The sequence below is a fragment of the Ictalurus furcatus genome, chromosome 10 (genome assembly GCF_023375685.1).
Source record: "Ictalurus furcatus strain D&B chromosome 10, Billie_1.0, whole genome shotgun sequence".
Lineage (NCBI taxonomy): Eukaryota > Metazoa > Chordata > Actinopteri > Siluriformes > Ictaluridae > Ictalurus > Ictalurus furcatus.
Genome location: NC_071264.1, coordinates 5,150,805 through 5,174,465, shown reverse-complemented (window position 1 = coordinate 5,174,465; position 23,661 = coordinate 5,150,805). Strand labels below are relative to the sequence as shown.

Here is a 23,661-nt window from a genome sequence, read left to right as displayed (position 1 = left end):
AAATGCATACAGACACACACACACCTTTTTTCTGTTAGACTCTGTCTCCCTAATATCCCACATCATTTTTGTTCTAAATGAATTCCTACAATCAAAAGTGTCGAACTATAAATATAAAATGCTATGATGTATATAACTATGTGCAATATTTTTGTCCACAGCATTTGCTGATTCATTGCTGAAAGCTTCATATTTTAAGTTGCTGCATCAATGTTTCTGTGGAGTGTGCTTCATGTAGCTTACAGCATTGCTTTGTGTGGTAACAGTAACACCTACAGTCACCCCATCAGTTTCCCTAGCTTCCACTCAAGGTAACACAGGGTCTTCTCATCATCATCATCACCTTCATCACACACTCTGATCAGTCTTGCACTCACTAAAACTCCAAGCTCTCCCAAACTCTCACCCTCAGTCAAGACCCCACCTGTGACTTCACTCTCAGTGACCCAGACCCTGGTGATCACCATGCTATTTTTCTCCTAAATTTGGTCACCTTCCATTTCCCACCCACCAGTCAGTTCTCCCCATCATAGCAGGGAGGGTGAAGGCTAACCTCTGAGACAAGTGAAGCCAGCCCACCGCATCTTTTCAAACTGCTGCTCATGCTGCAGGAAAGCACGGTCTCCTCCGCATACATGAGCTCACAGACACACACGATTGGCTAGTGTCTCTGTGATTGACAGGGGAGAAAGCGTCAGCTATCCCTCCCTTCCAGAGAGCACAGACAATTTAGGTTCTCGACCATGCGTGACCGTGGCATCGTCAGGATTCAAAATTACGATGAGAGTTTTATGTGAGTATTGCAAAGTGAAGCAACATGTGGGGCAGTGGTGGCTTAGCGGTTAAACCTCTGAGTTACAGATTGGGAGGTTAGGGGTTCAAGCCCTGGCGTTGCCAAGCTGGCACTGTTGGGCCCTTGAGCAAGGCCCTTAACCCTTTCTGCTCCAGGGGTGCTGTATCATGGCTGACCGTGTGCTCTGACCCCAGCTTCCTAACATGCTGGGCTATGCACAGAAAAGAATTTCACTGTGCTGTAATGTATATGTGATTAATAACAATCAATAAAGAAATAATAACAGATTAATAAAATCTCAGACTACTACTTAAGGAAATGTCAAAATTAGAACCTTATTTTGTGCTTTATTTTGAAAACAGAGATCATTTTAAGACTGCTCACCCTACCTCTATAGTAATATATCATTTACTGTCGTCCTCTTGATCTGATAAATCAGGAATCATGATCCTGAATATAAACTGAAGTCCATATATGTGCTTAGTCCTTGTGTATGGTTTCAGCTATTCATTAAACCACTTCTCTCTTTTTATAACTACAGATTTGTTAGACGTTAACCTTTTCCTTCATAAATTACTTTCATACATATCCAGATTCATTAGATTTTCTAGGGTTGAATTTTGATTCTGTCTAAATATCAAATATTAAAAAGTAAATGAATTTTAAAATAAAACAAAATTAATAATAAATTTTCCAACGTTCAGAATGTGTAATATAATAATAATAATTTCTGAACATAAAAAATGCATGCAGTTTGGGACTGTTGCATGATCCAAAAAGGAAAAAAAATAAATAAAATAAATCCATAAACTAGTTTAAAACAAACAAACAAGCAGTGTTCTTGACCAAACAGCCTGCACTTCACCTAATAGGCCTGTAGGTGGCACTTGGACGTCATTTAATCAGTTATGATAGTTTCATCAAATGGTAAATCAATACAAGATGCAGTAAGTAAATAAGAGTAAATTGAACATTATTTACCATTAATGCGACTTTTATGCAATATGCAAATTCATCTGTCCGTTCGGACTGGAAAGAACGGTACTCGTCGTCGTTTTTCTTTTAGTCATTTCACCTTTGTTAAAAAAAAATGAAAACAGACTGGTTATGTAGTTTTCAACTGAGTTATGAATAAAAATGGGAAATTACTGCTCTTGTTCACTGTCCAGTGAAATTTGAGCTTGTTGTGCCACAGGTTGGTGTATACATGACAAACGGGCATCGATTATGAATTATGTAATATTTTAAAATATGTAACATGTAGAGTTTTAATTGAATTGACACACTAGCTTTTGTGATTCCTTTTTTTTTCATGCTTTTGAGCCATAGACAGTCACTGAAAGAGCCTTATATGGCCCACCAGAAATAGGTTCCTGACCCCTGACTTAGAGTAAATTTCCTGGCACAGACAAACTATTTTTGTTTAGGTCTAACACCCTGATACTGGATTGCATTCATATTGTTCCTGCACAAAAGGCAAACAAATCTGGTACATTTGTACATTTCAGATGGTCCTAAAACTTCAACAAAGTGCCATATCTCTTATTTTGTGCTTTTCTGACCACAGGTACCGCAGATGACAAAAATGGACCAGGTAATAATCTCTCTCTCTCTCTCTCTCTCTCTCTCTCTCTCTCTCTCTCTACCGCTTTACCTCTTTTCCTGACTCATTGTATTCTTTACATGCACACTAACCATAAATTGTGAAATTTTACAGCAGATATTTCTCTTTTTGCTTTTAACACAAACAAATTTTTTATATTCATTTCAAACCTAACAAAAGGTGTTGGTTTATGGTTTTTTGGCACACACACACACACACACACACACACACACACACACACACACACACACACACACACATACATACATATATAGCCTATCATGGAGATTGTACTATTAGCTGTAATTCACAACCTACTGACATTGTTGACAATTTGCAGAAAACTCAAACGCAAGCACCTCTGGCTCCTCATGCACTTCCTCCACCATGAACACAACCTCACCCCCACTCACAACCATCACAGCAACAGGTAACAAGACAGTGATGGATCACACAGCTGCGTGTTTCATACTTACACACACACATACACACACATACATGCATAAATACATAGCCTATAATTATATATAACACACACACACACACACACACACACACACACACACACACACACACACACATACATACATACATACATAAAGTATCTCACAAAAGTGAGTACACCCCTCACATTTTTGTAAATATTTGATTATATCTTTTCATGTGACAACACTGAAGAAATGACACTTTGCTACAATGTAAAGTAGTGAGTGTACAGCTTGTGTAACAGTGTAAATTTGCTGTCCCCTCAAAATAACTCAACACACAGCCATTAATGTCTAAACCGCTGGCAACAAACGTGAGTACACCCCTAAGTGAAAATGTCCAAGAGTGGGAAACATGTAATTACAACATGTAATATTTTCTTATTTTGCTTAATGAGGCAAATGAAGTTATGTGATCAGTGGTTATGACGCGACTATAGATACATAGATACGTTTGCTACATGCTGTATTACATACATGTTGATATACTCATGTATTAATAACACAAGAGCCTTGCCCACAAACACCACCAAGCATCAACAATCAAATACAACCGTAACCATGACTACAGCCGGTAATAATCACTTTTGTGAAGAATACATTTACTGAAGGTATTGATAATAGTTTTTACTAGATGCTTTTTCCTCAGCATAGACATTACAGCCTGCTCTGAATACAGTATGTCCCAACAGGTCCAACCAGTCAGAAATGTTTATATTTAATAAAATATCCCAATTTGGATAAAAGACTGGATTAAAAAACATTTAAACACTGAATGATGTGTAACTTTGTTTTTAGAGCATCATACTAACTAATCCTGCTATTGTGTATCATGGAGATTGTACTATTAGAAGCTTTGCTGTAATTCACAACCTACTGACATTGTTGACAATGTGCAGAAAACATAAAAGCAAGCACCTCTGACTCCTCACGCACTGCCTCCACCATGAACACAACCTCACCCCCACTCACAACCAGCACAACAACAGGTAACAAGACAATGCTGGATCACACAGCTGCTTAGTTCTCTCTCTCTCTCTCTCTCACACACACACACACACACACACACACACTTCTTATTATTGACCTTTATATTTATATTTCATCTAAGTATATATGCTATAATTTTGTCATTCTTTTTACTCCACAGAGACATCCCCCAAGTGTAAGTACAAGTCCATCAATTCCAAAGCAAAAGTTCTTCTGTTTATGATCATGATATTGTTTTGTTCACGATATACATGAAAACATTTCTTTACAGGCAACTACACCCTCGAAGAAGAAAACGATACTGTGAGAGTGAAAATTGACAAGAATGACTCAGCAGTCAAATACAAGATTAAATTCACAGACACATCAGATGGAAGCAGTACAAAAACATGGCCAGAAGAGTCTTTCCCAATATCACTTAAATCATTTAAGCCTTGCCAAAATTACACTGTCACTCTTACTCCTTCCTGTAAACCCACGACTGGATTTTTTAAAACAAGAGAATTAGGTAAGTTAAATATATAATTTTGTGTACAGAATTTGTACACTACTTTATTCAACTAATAATAAAGTGACTATTATATTTAATAAGAAAAGATTTTTAACAGCTTTATTTAATTTGATTGTTTTTGCAGTTGACTCAGATGTAAACCACATGTTGAACATAACTGGGGCAAAAGTACAAGTGTGTTTTGAGACCAAATGGGATTTGAGTAAATGTATTGATCTCGATACCAGTAACTCCTGCACTGACTATAACGTGACTTTAAAAGGAGATCCCTGTAAGAAATCTATCCCTTTCACACTTCCCCCAGGTATATATTGCACTTATTAATGTACATGGTAAACACAAAAATAAATATATATTACATTGCATACTGTATACATTATATATACAGTCTCTAATTAATAAATCTCATCAGTTAATGAATGTAGGATGTATTGTATTAATAACACATAGCACGGTTTGGAATTTGCACACCCAAATTACAAAGGCTTAAATATAGCTGTGCGTACAGTATGTGGAAGAATCGTTTTGGAAAATAAATTCTTAAATGTGTCTGTTGCAGTAAAGCCTGTTATTAGTTATACAAACGAGTTCCCCACAGAATTACGTTGGGACAATCAGCCTTCAAACTGCCTAAAAGACCTCACATACAACTGCAATGGTAAGCACTGAAGTTATAAACGCTTACACTGTTTAATAAGAGCAACTGTTTGTTTTATTGCCACAAAAAAAAAAAAAATCATGATGTAATACATAATAATGATGTTTATAACAATAATCAAAAAACTTTATTCTTTGTAGGTTTGACAGTTGCAGATTTGAAAGATTTGAAACCTTTTCATGATTATGAATGCACTGGGACATATGATTATGAGAATGGAACAATTACAAGTGATCCCATCCCAGTTAAGATTGATTGTGGTAAGTTGGTAATTTATCTGAGTATCAGACCCTATAAAAAAGCCTCATAGAAGTGTTTTGACCAAGGCACATCATTCTGACCTTCTCTCTAATGACATTAGCTTCAGTAAGTCAGTAGACACAAACTGGACGTGTGCAAGTTGCTAATAATGATCTCTTTTACCGAGCTGAGTTCTCTCACACATTTAAGTCACTGTAATTTTATAAAAAAAAAAAGAATTGAATAAATCTGAGTATACAGCCTGGTCAAAGTGTGAAACTGTCAGTGTAGAAGTTTTAATCTAGTATTCAAGGATTTAAAAGTTTTAGTGTCTTTTAGTGTATCGCACAGTGAAATTCTGTTAGTGACATCCTAAGCTGATTCATAAAAAAATACAAACAAACAATAAATTCATTTTAAAAAAGGTGACAACTTTTTGAAAACAAAAATACTTGAATACAAATGATAATAAATAGACATTTAATCCAATATAAAAATACAAAACAACACAAAATCTGCTCAGAGAAGACAGTTAAGACAAATTTTTTGGGCACTGACTCAATTTCAGCATTTCCTTATGCAGTGAGAACCTCATCAGCCGGTAAGATGACATTAAGGTGATATCAACAAAACAAATAGGTCACGGATAACTCTTGTGTCAAAGCATAATGAGAGCTGTATGAGAAATGGAATAGTAAAGTGAAGTGGGAAAAGAAATTTAAGTCTGATATTAATTTAATAAAGACAGAATTAAGAAGACACAAACTATTCAACTATTAAAATGTAAAAAATATATGAAAACATCTACATGTTCTAAATAATATTATATGGGGCATCAAATGCAAAAAGTTGAATATACTTTTCTCTATGACTATTTATTTATTTGTTGGTTTATTTGTTGGTTTGTTTGTTTGTTTGTTTTAGTTACATAGTGACTCATGTCAAATAACAGTTTTAAGTTTCAGAGTAAATTTTACATATGAATCTAAATGTAAAATGTAAATATTAATTCTAAATGTTAAAATGTAAATGTTATCTACATTTTATCCCTAAATCATTAAACTAAATCTTAAATGTAGAAATTTTAATAATTACCCCTGCCCTCTCAGAGTGTCATTGAGAGCACACAATGCTGGTAGGGTTGCCAGGTTTACACCATACTATGCTAGTTGGAACAAAGTCTCCTGATGGCATTTTTTTTTTTAGCTCATTTAAGACAGTCCTCAGCATCCAAGATCTTGTTTTAGAGCACATAAATCAGCATTAGTGTTCAGGATTTTTCACTGCTAATCCTAGCAGTTAACTAAAATCAGCTAATCTGGCAAGATTGTCTTAAAGCCAGCTGCTAACTGTAGCTCTCTAGCTAATGTGAGCTGACCTAATGCTATCTATTAACTAACATGAAGTAATGTGACAGGAATTACTCCTCACACATGAATCCATAAAAGATAAGGATTTATGTCTATTTCTACTGGAAGCAATAAAATGTAAAAGCTATATCAAATATAGGAGCTATTTCAGTGTCCCTGTACAGTTTATCTATTTATATTTAGTGATCACTTTTATCCTGGTCAGAGCTGAGGTGTATCCGGAGTTTGTCCCAGGAACACTGAGCTCAAGGAGGAAGAGATTTGGGTCAGCCCCCCCATTTTTTTTTAAATACCTATTTTGGTTTTGAACTTAATAATGTGTGGTTTGGACAAAACTTTACGTTGATGCATATAATTCTGATGTAGTCAAGTACTTTTATAGTGTGCAAAGTTCAACAACAGAAACAGTTTTCCGCTGAGACAAATTTAAAGCCAGTTTTAATCCATACATGCTTCAGTTTGTAGACATAAAAACACACACACAAAAAAAAATAATAAATGTAAATCCCATGATCCCTCAAATGCCAACATGGTAATCATAGCTAATGAGAGGGTAAAGGGTAAGAAAAAAAATCCAAATCATTCACCTAGGTATCCATCCATCCATTTTCCATACCAATTATCCTACACAAGGTATTGGGGGAGCATGGAGCCTATCCCAGGTATCTTGGGGCAACCTAGATGGGGTGCCAACTCATTGCAGGTCACAATCTCACACATACATTTACACACTACAGACAATTTGAGAATGCCAATTAGCCTACAATGCATGTCTTTGGAGTAGCCTGAGGAAACCCTCCCTGAGAGGCACAGGGAGAACCTGCATGCTCCGTTCACACAGGGCAGAGGTGGGAATTGATCCCCAAACCCTGGAGTTGAGAGGCAAACTTGCTAACTACTAAACTAACATGCCCCCCTTAAAAAGTATAATGGAGTGAAAATAAAAATAACATTCTACATATTTCAACTACTTTCTAAATGTTCAAGGAAAGGGCCCCAAATATATATTTTTTTAATGTTTGTAAAAAATAAAATATAATAATAAAACATATTCTCTCCAGACATAGGGAAAGGCCCATCTCACTAAGCCAGTCCTAAAACCTAGGAGAAGCTGTATAGTTGCAGCCCAGAATGATTCTCTTGGCTATAACCATGCCAAAGATTAAAGACATAAAGACAGTAGGCTCAAAAGGCATATGAGAGAGTCAGTGTGGCAGTCAAGCAGCCAAGAAGGGCAAATTTAATATTAGGACCAATCTCCATATCATACACCAAAGAGTACCAGCAAAATATATCCTCCAGAAATTAAATATGTTTGGGAACATCCAAAACATATGATATAATAGTCCCCTCAGTACACAAGCATCGAGCAGAGTGGGGACAGATTGGTAAATTTTCTGAATCTTCTCTTTGTATTAATGCAAACTGCATAACATAAACTGTATAAGAGGAAGCCTTGCATTAGTAGAACATGTATGAATCGTCTGCAGACCGTCCTTACAGGGCTCCTCCTCAAGCTTTCTTGACCAGGCTGCTTTAATGTTCCCAGTAGAGACCATAAAATGAGAGGAGAACATGGAAGCAAACTATGCCTAGATTCAAGAGGTTGTTGTAAGTGATTATAAAAAGGATGTTCATGTGGCAAATTCTCATAGTCAGAGAAGGACTGTTTAACAAAATGACAAATTATAACAAAATAAATGACTAATCATCCAAATCCTTGGACTGTGACAAGACCCCTGTCTCTCCATGTTCAGAAAACTTTGTCTGTTTTAGCATGCTAAATGTATTATTATTATTATTATTATTATTATTATTATTATTATTATTATTATTATCATTGCATATATGAGAATATACTGAAAGCTGTATGACTTCAGGACTTCTTGGACTTGTTTTAAAATTCTAACAGAGTTATGGGCTACAAATTTTTATGGGGTATCTTTTTAGGCAAGTAACCAGTGGAAAATAATCAAGCAGATAGAGAGGTTTAAGTGACTGAGTAAGCTTCAATATGTACCCATTTAGGAGAATCACCAATGCTGCCATCAGTATTAAGACTGCAATACTGCCAATACATGAAAGCTCTAGTATTGGCTGCTAAATAGTAGTGCATAAAAACAAGGCTAGGTCGCCAAGGTCCTTGAAATTTTGCAAATGGGCTTTGGAAATACGATGGGCCTTGCAGCCCCGAACAAAAGTCAAGATAACTGAGTTCAGTAATTTATAATAGGAAGTAAACATATGGGTAAATAATTAAAAAGATCAAGAAAATTGGGAAGGGAAATCATTTTATCGCACTGACATGCACAATCAGGGACAGTGAAAGAATCCTGCATTTCTCTATACAAATGTTCAGTTTATTAATGGCTTCAGTAAAGTTAAAATTCAAACAAGTCCTTAGGGTCCTTGGGAATGGTTACTCCAAGGTAAGTAAAGTGGTTATGGGAAATTTTATATGGGACAGAATTTAGAAATCTTGCATCTCAAGAGAACAAAAATGCTCTTTTCCCAATTAATTGAAAAACCAGAATAGGTACCAAAGTGTTTTATCAACTCCAATAGAGCAGGTAATGACATGGTACATTCAGATATGTACAAAAACAAGTCATCAGCATGTAATGACAACTTATTTTCTGTCCTGCACAAAGCCTGTCTGATCAGAATGGATTCAAGAAGCAACATGTTTGCCCAACCATTTGACCAATACCTTTGCAAACACTTTTTGATCACCACTGAGCAAACTAAGTGGCCTATAGCTAGATCTCAAAAGTGTTAATAAATGATATAAGAAGTTGTAATTCCTCAATGACAATCACTATTATTTAATCTAGAGTGGTTTTTAAAAAATGCACCTAACTACTCTCTCTGTTATAGATATAGTGAATGAGCCCAGTCTCTCTGTAAGTCATAATAGCATTCATGCATCCTGGAAATTGGATAGGCAGAACTGTCCATCGATCACCACAGACTTCACCTGGGATGTAACGTGCAAAGAACATGGTAGGAAAACATTCTCTTATATAGTAAAGTTAGAAGAATCATGCAAGATCTCTCTTTTTTAATCTTAGAAATCTTTGTGTTTCTATTTCATTCCAGGTTCCACCAGATATTTAAAAGGTTTGTCCCTGTGCTTTACAGATGCGTCCTCTTCATTTCAAATGTTCTTCTATTTTTTTGGTCATTATTCAACAGTTGTACTTCATTATGAATTTTATCATTTCAGGGCACTGTACTAAGAACTCCTGTGAATTTTCTAAGTTGGAATTTTTTACTGAATATACTTGTGAGTTTGAAGCGGCCTATGAAAAGAAACCATTTCACATCACTACCAAAACTACAAAAACCTGGCCTGGAGGTAAGTACTGCACACGATTTTCAGGTTTACATGTCTGGTGGTGTTCGTAATACATAATAACTAACCATGACGACTAATCCCAAGTGTTGATCTGATACATAATCATTGCAATATTTGTTTATTTGTTGAGAAAAGATGTACAGTTCCAAGTCCCATGATCCTTGTCCTCCTTTCTTTCTCCCACTCTTTCTCTTTTGATCAAATCCCAATTAAGCCATTATCTATTCTCACTACATCTTTAAACTGTTGTTGTTGTTGTTGTTGTCTTATTTATTTCTTCTTTGTCATGGTCCAGCTCCTTATTTCTTTGTATACACAGCAGAATTGGATCTTTAACCAGTAGGAAGTTGCATCTACATAGACAATAGTAGCAAATTCAAGCCACAACTAATTAAAACCAAACTGATCACAACATGATGACAAAACCACCACAAAGTCTTTCAATTTCTCCAAGAGTCTTTGTTGCAACTCCATATATACTAAATAGTTTGTGTGTCTATGTGTGTGTGTGTGTGTGAGAGAGAGAGAGAGAGAGAGAGAGAGAGAGAGAGAGAGTGAGAGAGAGAGAGAGAGAGAGAGATTGGGATCACGTGTGCATGAATAGATGGTGGAGTTTGATGGGGTGATGGGGATTGTAGTCCCTTTTGTAGACAGCAGTGTTTTCTGGGAAGTGGAGTTTCTTGCTGATTCCAGCACTGACATGACACCACCAATCTATGAGGATTAATACGCTTTAAAACAAACAAGGAAATGTTCATATACTGTATCTAAGGCATGAATATGTACAGTATGACTTAAATGTTCAGTGTATTCTTCTTGCTAATGCACATGTTACCAAAGCAAATTTCTGCTATAAGACTGAAGCATAAGCTTAAGGTTTAATTATTGTTAAGGTCATTCCACTTTATTACACATAACTTTATTTATGGACATTAATGTTGTGTTATGCGACTTTAATTCTTTATATTTCCGGATATTTTGAGTTAATACTGATGCCTGGAGAAAAAATTCATGTCAATAGCCTCATTGGAAATATATTTACTGAAAAAAAATGTTGATGCATCCAATACTTATTTCCCCCATTGTTGTCTAGAGAGCTACAGATGTTTGTTAATTTATAGTAATGATCTCAACTTATTTCAAGGTTACTTACATCTTACATTTTCCAAAAATGTAAAAAAAAAAAAAAAAAAGGTTACATTACTTTTACATTTTTTCTTTGAGACACACATTATTATTATTATTATTATTATTATTATTATTATTATTATTATTATTATTGTGCAATTTAAAAAATATATTTTGGTAAAAAAAAATTTTTAGATTTTCAGCTGCCTCAACATCTTATGCACCTCCAAATGACACTAACAAACCAGTCACTACAGTGGACTCTATCTCTAAGTTAATTACACTATATATCTAGGCTAATTATAAGGCTTAGAGCAGAGGTCGGGAACCTTTTCAGCTGTCAGAGCCATAAAAGCCAAAAACAGTCATGATTTTTTTCTTTAAAGAGCCAGAGAAAAGTAAGAAATGTTTGTTTTTATATATCTTCATCTAATTATAGTTATTATCTTTACTATTATTGCATTAATTATAAAAAGTGGTGATGTAATAAAGGCCATTTGGCAGTTTGCGTGTTCTTGACCTAAGCTTGCACTTCACCTAATAGGCCTGTAGGTGGCACTTGGACGTCATTTAGTCAGTTATGATAGTATCATAAGTAAATTAAAAATTTACTAAATTAAAAGAGCAAATTGAACATTATTTACCATTAATGCGACTTCCAAATATGCAAATTCAGATGTCCGTTCGGACTGGAAAGAACGATACTTGTCATCTTTTTTTCTTTTAGTCATTTCACCTTTGTGAAAAAATGAAAACAGAATGGTTATGTAGTTTTCAACTGAATGTAGCGTTTTAATTGAACTGACAGCTTTTGTGATTCCTTTTTTTCCTGCTGTTGAGCCATAGGCAGTCACTGAATGGGCCATATATGGATCTCCAGCCATAGGTTCCCGACCCCTGACTTAGAGAAAATTTCCTGGCACTGACAAACTTTTTTTTTAGGTCTAACACCCTGATACTGGATCGCACTGATATTGTTACTGCACAAAAGGCAAACAAATCTGGCACATTCGCACATTTCAGATGGTCCTAAAAGCTTCAACAAAGTGCCATATCTCTTATTTTGTGCTTTTCTGACCACAGGTGCTGCAGATGGCAAAACTGGACAAGGTAACAATCTCTCTCTCTCTCTCTCTCTCTCTCTCTCTATAAATATATATATATATATATATATATATATATATATATATATATATCCACATTGTATTGAACTTAAATACACTGGGCTCTCCTCCCTTAACATTTAAAGAATTCTACAGGGTGACCCTTAAACAGTGTTTCATAGTACACTTAGAAAAGATTCTAGGATCAGGTGAAAGCAGTTTGTCCAGTTATAGTCCACTTATCTTAAAGATAATAAGTAATTTATTACTGACATGTTTCAACAAGAATATAAAGATAAATAACAAATGACATACTGAGTATTGTTTTCTGCTACAAAAAGTCCAACTGTAACATTACAAAAATATATATATTTGTTTACATTCAAACAAATATGAAGTATTTCAGTAAGAAATATACTTTATACTATGGCATGTGACGTCGGTTTGTTATATCTCCACAGTACGTGCACTTTTGTGTGTGTGTGTGTGTGTGTGTGAGAGAGAGAGAGAGAGAGAGAGAGAGAGAGAGAGAAAGCACTGTTTTCAAAAGAGCTTTCTGTGCTGCAGCGCCACCTATCTCACCCTTTGGTGCAACAGCAGCTTCTCTGGGCACGTGATCTAAAGCTCAAATCTAATTGGACAGCCTGTTTCTTCACCGAGCAACAGGGGGAAAAAGTCGACACACTGGACGAAACAAAAAGTGCCGCGAATGATCACGCCCGTGTGAATAACTCCCTAAGGATCTATTGTTTCGATTCAACAGCTTCATCACATCAAACATTCGCATTGCTAAATCGCGCTCAATGTGAAAAGACCCTAACATTACAAAGAACAGGATGTCAGTCAAAAATGAATGAGAAGACAAGGAGAAAACTGTTAAAGGAGGCTGCTAAGAGACCTTCAGCATCATTAAAGGAGCTACAGAAAAACAGTATCTGGCCAATACTGTTCATGTAACAACAATCTCTTATATTGCAGGCTCGGGAGCCTACTACTGGGCCCGTGCCCTGGGAACACCTGGCCCCTGGGATAACCTGGGATTGGGTTTTTTTTATATTGGATTGTTATTCCTGCAAAACTTAGAATGTTAACTTTAACCTGGGAGCATCCAAAGCCGGCCTGAGAGGCCTCCCCACTGGCCCAGGAGCCTCCATAGCTAGCCTAGGAACATACACAGACAGCCTAGGACCCGCCACAGCCAGCCCAGCAGCTCCGGGGCACACACACACTTAAGTTAGTGGGAGCACTAACTTGGTGAATTCTGCTTCACAATGATAGGAAGAGCAGACATCCAAGGCTCAAAAAGCGATGTCCCATTGAACAATGTAGTTGAGCTCCTTGTAAAGTGGAAATTCTAAGTTGGACTACTGAATGGTGAGATTTGGAGAAGTCACCACTGTCGGTGCATTTTCACAAAATTTTCAACATTAGTAAAATCACTGTGTTCACCATATTAACCCAAAACTCTCTAATTTAGAAAAGGATTCATAAGTGCATTTGGGCTTCTTGTAAAGTGGACATTCATTTTCAGGAATCAGAGAGGGTGCGGCGGTTCTCCGTCCGTACACCGGCCTGTTCGCGAATGGCTCTGCTTGCCAGGGGCCCCCGCAGTGCTGTGGTATTGTTACTTTTATGTGGAATTCTGACTTAGAGGCGTTCAGTCATAATCCCACAGATCGTAGCTTTGCACCAGTGGCTCCTCAGCCAAGCACACGCACCAAATGCCTTAGGACACCTGCGTTGCGCTTTGACAGGTGTACCGCACCAGTCAAACTCCCCACCTGCCACTGTCCCCGGACCTTGGGAGCCAGAAGCGAGAACCCACCAGGGTTCGCCTCTCCACCTCACCAGACTCACTACGGAAACAGTTAAAGTAGTGGTGTTTCACTGGTGGCGACTGGTGGAGTGAGGCCTCCCACTTATTCTACACCCCTCATGTCTCTTCACAGTGCCAGACTAGAGTCCAGTTTTGCATGAGGGCAAAACTGGAGGGCATTTTGGGCAATAAGTATGAATGCTGAATGTTGAGATTTGGAAAAGTTACCACTGTCATTGCACTTTCACAGCTATCAACATTAGGAAAAAGAATGTGTTAACACTATTATTTATTTTATTTTATTTATTTATTTATTTATTTATTTTCAATTCAGTTTCATCTTTAATTTATTTATTCATTTTCATATGTTTCATTTACATGTGATTCATTTTCATGAGATTCATATTCAAGTGATACATTTTCATGTGATTCATTTGCATATGATTCATTTACATGTGATTCATTTTCATGAGATTCATTTTCATGTGATTCATATTCAAGTGATACATTTTCATCTGATTCATTTATGTAAGATTCATTTACATGTGATTCATTTACTAATTTGCTTCCCTTTAAATCCAGTTTTAGACTGTGATATTACAAAGGTCTTTCCAGATTATTACTTGCTACACTGTATGAGATAACCCCAGTAAAATTGCCTGAATTCTATAATATAATTTGTTCACCATGTTAGGTTTAAATCCTATAAAAAAAGATTCACAATTAAATAACATTACATCCTTCAAAGCATTGGCATGTTCTGCTTACTCTCACAATCCTCCAAACTCCCACACCCAAAGTCTCCATAAACAAATGAGACAGCAGTGTATCCTACAAAAACCGAACGTTGTCCACAATGTGAAAACGACTCGGAGAGTAAGCCGAACTAACCGACAAAATTACCAAGACTGATATACAGTCTGCACACAATAATAAATATAATGTCCTTACCTTTTAAAGACTTGTAACAAATAATATAACAGTGTAGCACGTAAAGCCGAGGAAATAACACTAATAAAATTAAATAAACAGAGACTCTAACTCGGTCAGAGCCTCAAAACAGAGAAGCACATTAATACAGAAGTAAATTTTAAGAGGATTATGTCCACAAAATCTAGGTGGAGTAATGCAACGACAATATCTTCAATAAGAATCCGAATTCTGTAAAGCTGGAAGGCCGAGTGCAAAAAATAAAAATAATAGAAGAGCGAAAAAGACTCCGCTGTGTAGGTGATGCAGTTCACCCCGATATCAAGAGTTTAACATAGTCTGCTTCCTCCGCTGAAATAAAGTCCTTCTGAACACTGTTAAGGTGTTCTGAACACCTGGTAACACTATTAACCCAAAACTCTCCAATTTTGAAAAGGATACATCAATGTGGACATTCTAAGCTTTAAATTGATATGACGTTTTTGGACAATTTTTTTCCAGTTTTAATAAAAATCTTTTATTTATTTATTTATTTATTTATTTATTTATTTATTTACTTCCTACAAAAACGCTGTATTTATTCTCCTGCTGCTTGGCTTATAATTTGGATCATTTTCACAAATATTCATATTACATTGACAGAAACAAACTATTGCTATACAAAGCACTACATAGAGTTATAGTGCTTGAATTCTTAAAGTAATAAAAGAAATAAAACATTTGTGGCTAAGATCAACAATACATTCATACATATTAGTTCAGGTATTCAGAAGTTGGACATTACAGTCATGTATACCTTTACTGACAGTAAGCTTTACTTTAGTTAACTTGTCTTTGCCCCATTCATTCACTCAACAGTAATAAACTCCAGAGTCCTTTAATTGAGGTGTCTGATGGTGACAGAGAATCTATGCGCAGGCGGAGTGTTTAGTGCAGTGTATCTTCCCTCAGAGACGAATGTATCAGCCTTCTCAGCTTGAATTAGTACATCAGAATAAGAGCATGGATCATGACAGAAGTACATGGGTATAAATTGATATCCATCAGGGTATTTACAGGAGATATCCACACTTCCTCCTTCTGTTCCACTAAAAACACTTTCAGCCTTTCTCTTCATTGTCACACATATCAGAACTTGGAAAAGGGATAGAGATTTGTAATAAAAATCTAAACGGTTATCCCAGGGACCAGGTTTACTGTGTTAACCCTATTAACCCCAAACTCTCCAATTGTATGAAGGATACATCAGTGTATTTAGGCTCCTTGTAAATTTGACATTCTAAGCTCTACATTGATTTGTGTATTTCTGTCCATTTTGCATGAATTGTAAAGCATTAGCTACAAGTCCTTTTTTTTTTTTCCAGGACCTAGGTCAAGCATGAAAAATAAGCTCACTTTGACCTCTGACCTTTGCATTTCTGAACCAGATACAGGAATTAGGCTCATTGTAGAGGGGGCATTTTAAGCTTTACATTTATGTGTCATTTGTGTATTCCAGTCCAGTTTTGCATGTCATCCTCTTCAACGCACAAAAGGACATCATCGTTGACACAGAACTGAAATTTCATTGTGGCATCCAAGCCAAGTCAGCAACATGGCAGCAGGTAAAGTTTCAAAGTCCATTGTTCAATCTGACTAAGGTGTTAAGACTCATTAGCATCTCTATATTTTGAATGCAGGCCCATGGTTCTTGGGTGCGTCACCCTCCAAAACAAAACTGCGACTTCTAAGTTCAGTCTTGCTTTTTATTTTTCAGTGTTTAATCATGAAATCTTATCCACCTTTCTGTTTCTTTCTGTAGGTACCTCTGCATGTTTCTGATTTGAGGTTACTGTCCTCAACAATCTGTGCAGTATTTACATTTACATTTTATATTATAGTTTGTTGTTCTGCTCATCCCTGATGTTTTATTTTTTTGTTTTTGTAAATATAATGGTCATGCTTTAAAACTAATCAATGACTATGATGTGTTCTTCATTGGTTTGAATGTCCCTAAACACATCATTAGTTCATATCAATGTAATCAATAACCCAGGTATTACGACATGATTATCCATGTACTTTTGTACATGAATTACCCCAATACTCAAACTCTGGTGATATGAGATGCAGGGTTTGAGCCAAATACCAATTGAGGATGATTTTATTGTCCTTGTATCAAAATTACGGTTTGAACTGACCCATATTAGGAGCAGTTACAAAGCACTTTGAGGTCATAGCAAGACTTCACCGAGTGGCAGATGATTCTTCTACTCTGTGGCAGAGTCACATAAGGTCTTACAAAAAAGGTGAGACTTTCTTGCATGTTTTGCACAAATGCAAAATGCTATCACATATGCTATGTGAGTGAGCAGTGTGAGTGAGTGTGAGTGAGTGTGTGTGAGAGAGAGTATGAGAGTGTGTGAGTGAGTGTGAGTGTGGGTGAGAGTGAGTATGAGAGTGAGTGAGAGCATGTGAGTGAGTGAGTGTGTGAGTAAGAGTGTGAATCAGTGTGTATGTGAGTGAGTGTGAGAGTGTGTGAATGGTGTGAGTGAGTGAGTGAGAGACTGAAAGTGTGTGAGAGTGCATGAGAGAGTAAGTGCGTGTGTGTATACTCACGTAAGTGTGTGAGTGGTGTGTGTGAGTGAGCGGTGTGAGTGAGTGTGTGAGTGTGTGTGAGAGAGAGTATGACAGTGTGTGAGTGAGTGAGAGTGTATGTGAGAGTGAGTATGAGAGTGTGTGAGTGTGAATGGTGTGAGTGTGTGTTAGAGACAGAGTGTGTGAGTGTGAGACTGAAAGTGATAGAGAGTGAGTCAGTGTGAGAGTGCATGAGAGAGTGAGTGCATGTGTGTGAGTGAGAGTGTATGAGTGAGTGAGTGACAGATTTTGTGAATGGAGTGAGAGTGAGTGTGAGAGAGTGTGTGATTGACAGAGTGGTGTGAGTGGGTGAGCAGTGTGAGTGGTGTGAGTGGTATGAGTGACTGGTGTGTGTGAATGGTGTTAGTGTGTATGTGAGAGTGTGTATGAGAGAGTGTGTTTGTGTGTTTGCATGCAAGTGTGTATGTGTGAGTGTGTGTGTGCGCGAGTGTGTGTGTGTGCGCACGTGTTTATGTGCGAGTGTGTGCGAGTGCATGAGCGTGTGAGTGAATGTGCGTATGAGAGTGAGAGAGTGTGTGTGAATGAGACTGTGAATGGTGTGTGTGAGAGAGAGGGTGTGAAAAAAGTGAGTGTGTGAAAGTGTGAGTGAGAGATTGATTGAGAGAGTGTGAGTGAGACAGAGTCAATAGTGTGAGAGTGAGTGTGTGTAAGTGTGTGTGAGAGTGAGGAAGTGAGAGAGTGTTAGTAAGTGAATGAGTGAGTGTGTATGAAACAGTGTGTGAGTGTGAATGGTGTGAGTGTGAGTCAGTGAGTGAGTGTGAGAGTGTGTGCGTCTTTGTGAGAGTGTGTGAGTGAGTGAGACTGTGTGTGTGAGAGTGAGTGAGTGTGAGTGAGTGAATGAGTGTGTGTTAGAGACTGTGAGAGTGTGAGTGTGTGTGTGAGAGTGTGAGTAAGTGTGTGAGTGAGACTGTCTGAATGGTGTGAGAGAGTGTGTGTGTGAATGAGAGTGTGTGAGTGAGTGAGAGTGTGTGTGGTGTGTGTCAGTGTGTGAGAGTGAGTATGAGAGTGTGTGTGTGTAAGTGAGTGATTGAGAATGTGTGAATGGTGTGAGTGAGTGTGTATGTGAGAGACAGAGTGTGTGTGTGTGTGTGAGTGTGTGTGAATGGTGTGAGTGTGCGATTGAAAGTGTGAGAGAGTGCCTGAGAGTGTGAGTGCTGTGTGAGAGTGAGTAGTGTGTGTGAGAGAGAGTATGAGAGTGTGTGAGTGAGTGAGAGTGTGAGTGTGTGTGTGGGTGAGAGTGAGTATGAGGGTGAGTGAGAGTGTGAGTGTGTGAGTGAGTGAGTGTGTGAGTAAGAGTGTGTGATTGAGAATGTTTGAATGGTGTGAGTAGAGTGTGTGTGAGAGAGACAGAGTGAGTGTGTGAATGGTGTGAGAGCGAGTGTGAGTGAGTGACATGAGTAGTGTGTGTGAGTGTGTGAATGGTGTGAGTGTGAGTGTGCGAGTGTGCATATGAGAGTGCGAGTTCTCTTGTTATTACTGGCCTGTACACATGCACTCAGCTCTCACCTGTGGCTCCTAGTAGCTGTGACATGCCCAGCAGCCCAGGTGAGGGTAGCTGGTGGGCCTTGGCTCATGGTGATTCTTCTTGCGATATACCTGTCGCAGCACGTACAGTCTGTTTTAGCTGGAGGAGCGGATGAGGTCACTATTGACACAACGATGTCTCAGGTGGTACAGAGATGTGTCCGTGGTATACGTAGAGTAGGATGAGGTACAAAGGAAATCCTGGTCAACCACTGTGCCCGGGGCCATCCTCAGTCATCTTGACTCTGTCTTGCCACTGGATTATGGTGGTCACCGGTAAGTGAGAGTGAGTCTGATGCTGCGCAAGTCTTCCTCACTTTGATCCAATTCACTCACAAGTCGAGTTCCATTTTTGTGTCTAAAGATAAAGTGCTATGGCAATTGGCGAGCGGCAAAGCGGTAGGTGTGGACACACTGGCAGCCGTAGTCGCGGACCTCCACACAGGTGGCTCGGGACATAGGTCGTTCTTTGCTGGACCCGAAGCAGCAGCGGAGTTCGGTAGCATCCTGAGCGTCTGTGCAGCCCTCTTTAGGATTGCACTGCTCACCTTCATGCCTGAGGAAGGGGCTAGAAAAGGTGCCCCATTGTGTGCTTCACCACCCTTCAGCTCACCGCGGTTGTTGGGGATGTAGTACTGCTGTCAAAAAACAATGGACGGACCATCGACTTGATCTCGAAAATGAATCTTCAGGTCAAGCAGATGGAGAATTCCTGGCTACTGAAGAAAGCAGAAGAAATCCAAGGCTTCGCCGATCTTGGAAAAACAATTAAATTTTTTGATGCCATCAAAACCCTTTATGGACCTCAACCAATAGGCACGTCACCCCTCTCTGCCCCGACCGGTCAACTCTCATCACAGAAAAGTCACAAATACTACATCGGTGGGTCGAATACTTCCAACATGTGCTCAACCAACCATCGGTTATCAATATGGATGAATTGGACCGGCTGCCACAGGTGGACATCAACAATTCCTTGGATCTCCTCCCTTCCATGGAAGAAACTCAAAAAGCGGTCAACCAGCTATCAAATGGAAAGGCGCCAGGCTCCGATGCGATTCCTGCGGAGATATACAAAAGTGCTGGCGCTCAACTTCTCCAGCAATTGACTCGCTTGTTTCAAGAAATCTGGATGCAAGGCCGGATTCCTCATGATTATAAAGACGCAACTATCGTCCACTTATACAAGAAAAAAGGCAATCATCAAATTTGTGACAATCACAGAGGAATCTCACTTCTGAATATCGCTGGTAAAATTTTAGCAAGGATTCTTCTTAACCGTCTTACCACCCATCTGGAAGCAGGTCTTCTGCCGGAAACACAATGCGGCTTCAGCAAAGAGCGGAGCACCGTGGACATGATCTTTGCTGTTCGTCAATTGCAAGGAAAATGTCAGGAGCAGAACGTCAGTTTATATACTGCATTTATCGATCTCACAAAGGCTTTTGACTCTGTGAACAGAGAAGGTCTGTGGACAATTATGTGAAAATATGGCTACCCGGACAAATTTATTTGCATCGTCAGAGGATTTCACGACGGCATGCTTCCTGTGTCATCGACGATGGCGTCACATCAGACCCTTTTTCAGTCACCACCGGAGTCAATCAAGGATGTGTTCTTGCTCCAAAACTCTTTAGTCTCATGTTCTCCGCCATGTTGTGGGATGCATACAGGGACGAGGCGTTGAACTCCGATACCGCACTGACGGTAAACTGTTCAATCTGCGAAGACTTCCAGCTGTGACCAAGGTTTCCTTTCAGCATGTGCGCGAACTGCTGTTTGCCGACGACTGTGCCCTCAATGCCACCACTGCGATGGACATGCAAAGAAGCCTGGACTTGTTCTCCGCCACCTGCGACAACTTCAGACTGATCATCACCACTGATAAAACAGTTGTTATGCATCAACCTGCTCCGGGCACGCCCTAAAAAGAAACCTGTGTTGCAGGTCAACAACCGGCTTCTATCTGCCGTTGACAAGTTCACCTATCTCGGAAGCACCATTTCTCGGAATGTGCTAATTGAAGATGAAGTGATCTTCCGGATTTCAAAAGCCATCTGCGCTTTTGGATGTCTAAGGTCATCAGTTTGGAATCGACGTGGAGTTAACCTCTCTGTGAAGCTCTGTATGTACAAGGCCGTCGTCCTGTCCTCCATGCGCTATGGCTCGGAAACTTGGACCGTCTACCAACGGCACGCCAAGAAATTGAATCACTTCCACCTCAATTGCCTTCGGCGTATTCTCACCATCAAATGGGAGGACAGAATCCCAGACACTGAAGTGAACAAAACTACCCAGCATCATCGCAATGCTGAAACAAATTCAACTGCGCTGGGCCGGTCACGTCAGCAGAATGTCGGATACGCGCCTTCCCAAACGTATCCTATATGGCGAACTTGTAGTTGGATTACGATCTCGCGGTGGACAGAAGAAACGCTTCAAGGATACTCTGAAAATGAACATGAAGGACCTCAACATCGATCATAACAACTGGGAAATTATTGCACAAGATCAGAACACCTGGCGTAGAGAAGTGAACAAGGAACCGCAGCCTATGAAGAAAAAAGAATCGACGAAACAAGAAGGAAGCGCCAAACCAGAAAATAAGCCGGAAGCCAAAGGCCCATACCCCAACACAGGAATCAACCTGTCTGCCCACATTGCGGTCGCGCATTTCGTGCCCACATAGGGCTTGTTGGACATTTGTGCATACATAGAAATGACGTTCCACTTCAAACTTCTCCATAATGGAGGCATAAATGGAAAACTATGGTCTTCGTCGAAATCGATGGACGAACTCCTGTGTGTGCATGTGAGAGTGAGTGAGTGTGAGAGAGAGTACGAGAGTGTGTGTGCACAAGAGTGTGTGTGCGCGAGAGTGTCTGTGCGAGATTTTGTGAGAGTGCATGAGAGAGTGAGTGAGTGTGTCTGTGGGTTAGAGTGTGATGGAGTGTGTGTGAGAAATGTGAGCGAGTGTGAGAGAAGAAGCTGTGGTTGCAGAAATAGCTCAGTTGGGAGAGCATTAGAAGATCTGAAGGTCCTGGGTTTTGGTATATTGATGACCGCGGCATAATCTCTGACCTTTGAGGTAATAGCTGCCTGTCAGAAGCCCAAGGCCATAATTGCAGATTGGCCAGTATGTGGCAGTAATCACCTGGAAAAAACACAGTTCACAGAGCAGCTTGGTTCCATGGTGAAATGGCAGCAGAGGTTAGCAGAGGAATCTTTATGAAAGTAGACAAACTGTCTCAACAGAAACTTAGCTTTGTACCAAGTTATTTCTAACGTCCCATACAATTGGAAATGTGGATATGGTACAATTCAGTCTTTTGTTTTATACACTACTGATTTTGTGTGCAATGGACAAAATTGCTCAGTTTGGAGACTTTCAATCCAGTGATCCCATTTCAAATCTCTTGTAAAGATGACTCTAGAGTCAATTCTGTTCAATGTGAACATGGGCCAAGTCTGAATTCTTTGGTCCATGAAGTTGAGTCCACATTTGCTTTTTCTGAAATAACATGGCTAGGGGAACGTCAATCTGGAGCTCTGATGGTGGCAGGTTCCTGCTTGCTCTAAGAAGAAAATTCCAATCAAGATGTAAATGGACCTTTTCTGATTTTTGTTTGATACAGTACTGATTTTGTGTGCATTGTCCATAACAGCTTAGTTGGGAGACATTGAATCCATTGAGCCGATAACGAATATCGGTGGAACCTACAAAAACTTAAAGGGAAAAGGGGAAAATTTTAATCAAGAGAGTTTTTCCAAATTTGTGGCTCAACAAGTAAGTTTTAACGAATGAATGAGCTGAAATAACTCAGTTGGGAGAGCGTTATACTGAAGATCTGAAGATCTCAAGTTCTTTCCCGGGTTTCAGAATTGTTCTTGGTATTTTGATGACAGCGGCATAATCTCTGACCTTTGAGGTAATAGCTGCCTCCCAGAAGCCTAATGCCATAATTGCAGCTTGGCCAGTATGTGGCAGTAATCACCTGGAAAAAACACAGTTCACAGCATGGCTTGGTTCCATGGTGTAATGGTTAGCACTCTGGACTCTGAATCCAGTGATCTGAATTCAAATCTCAGTGGAACCTGCCAAGAGTTAGCAGAGGTATCTTTATAAAAGTAGACAAACTGTCTCAGCAGAAACTTAGCTTTGCACCAAGTTTATTTTTAACATCCCAGACAATTGAAAATGTGAATATGGGACAATTCAGTTTTTTGTTTTATACACTACTGATTTTGTGTGCAATGGCCAAAATTGCTCAGTTTGGAGACTTTCAATCTAGTGATCCCATTTCACATCTCTTGTAAAGATGACTCTGGAGCAAATTCTGTTGAATGTGATTTCGACTTGATTCACAACTTGAATTCGAACATGAGATTGAACTTGCCTGTCATCAAAAAGGAAGGACTTTTAATTATATTTTGTTGAAGTGGACTGATACTGCATGATAATGTATTTAAGTTCCACTAGATATTTAAGGGAGTGGGGAGTTTGTTGTTTTTTTT

At 38.8% G+C, this 23,661-nt stretch overlaps 1 protein-coding gene and 1 non-coding gene across 2 annotated transcripts in view; both read left to right on the top strand.

The window, feature by feature from the left end:
* Positions 1–3,449: 3,449 nt before the first annotated feature.
* Positions 3,450–23,661, top strand: part of LOC128613568 (mucin-22-like) — a 167,878-nt gene continuing 147,666 nt past the window's right edge. The window contains exon 1 of the mRNA XM_053634455.1: positions 3,450–3,870. Coding sequence (XP_053490430.1) covers positions 3,828–3,870 — 43 coding nt within the window. The 5' untranslated portion in view covers positions 3,450–3,827. The remainder of the gene's footprint in view (positions 3,871–23,661) is intronic.
* trnaq-cug (transfer RNA glutamine (anticodon CUG)) lies at positions 23,172–23,243 on the top strand. Its single transcript has one exon. It is a non-coding gene; the product is annotated as a tRNA-Gln (tRNA).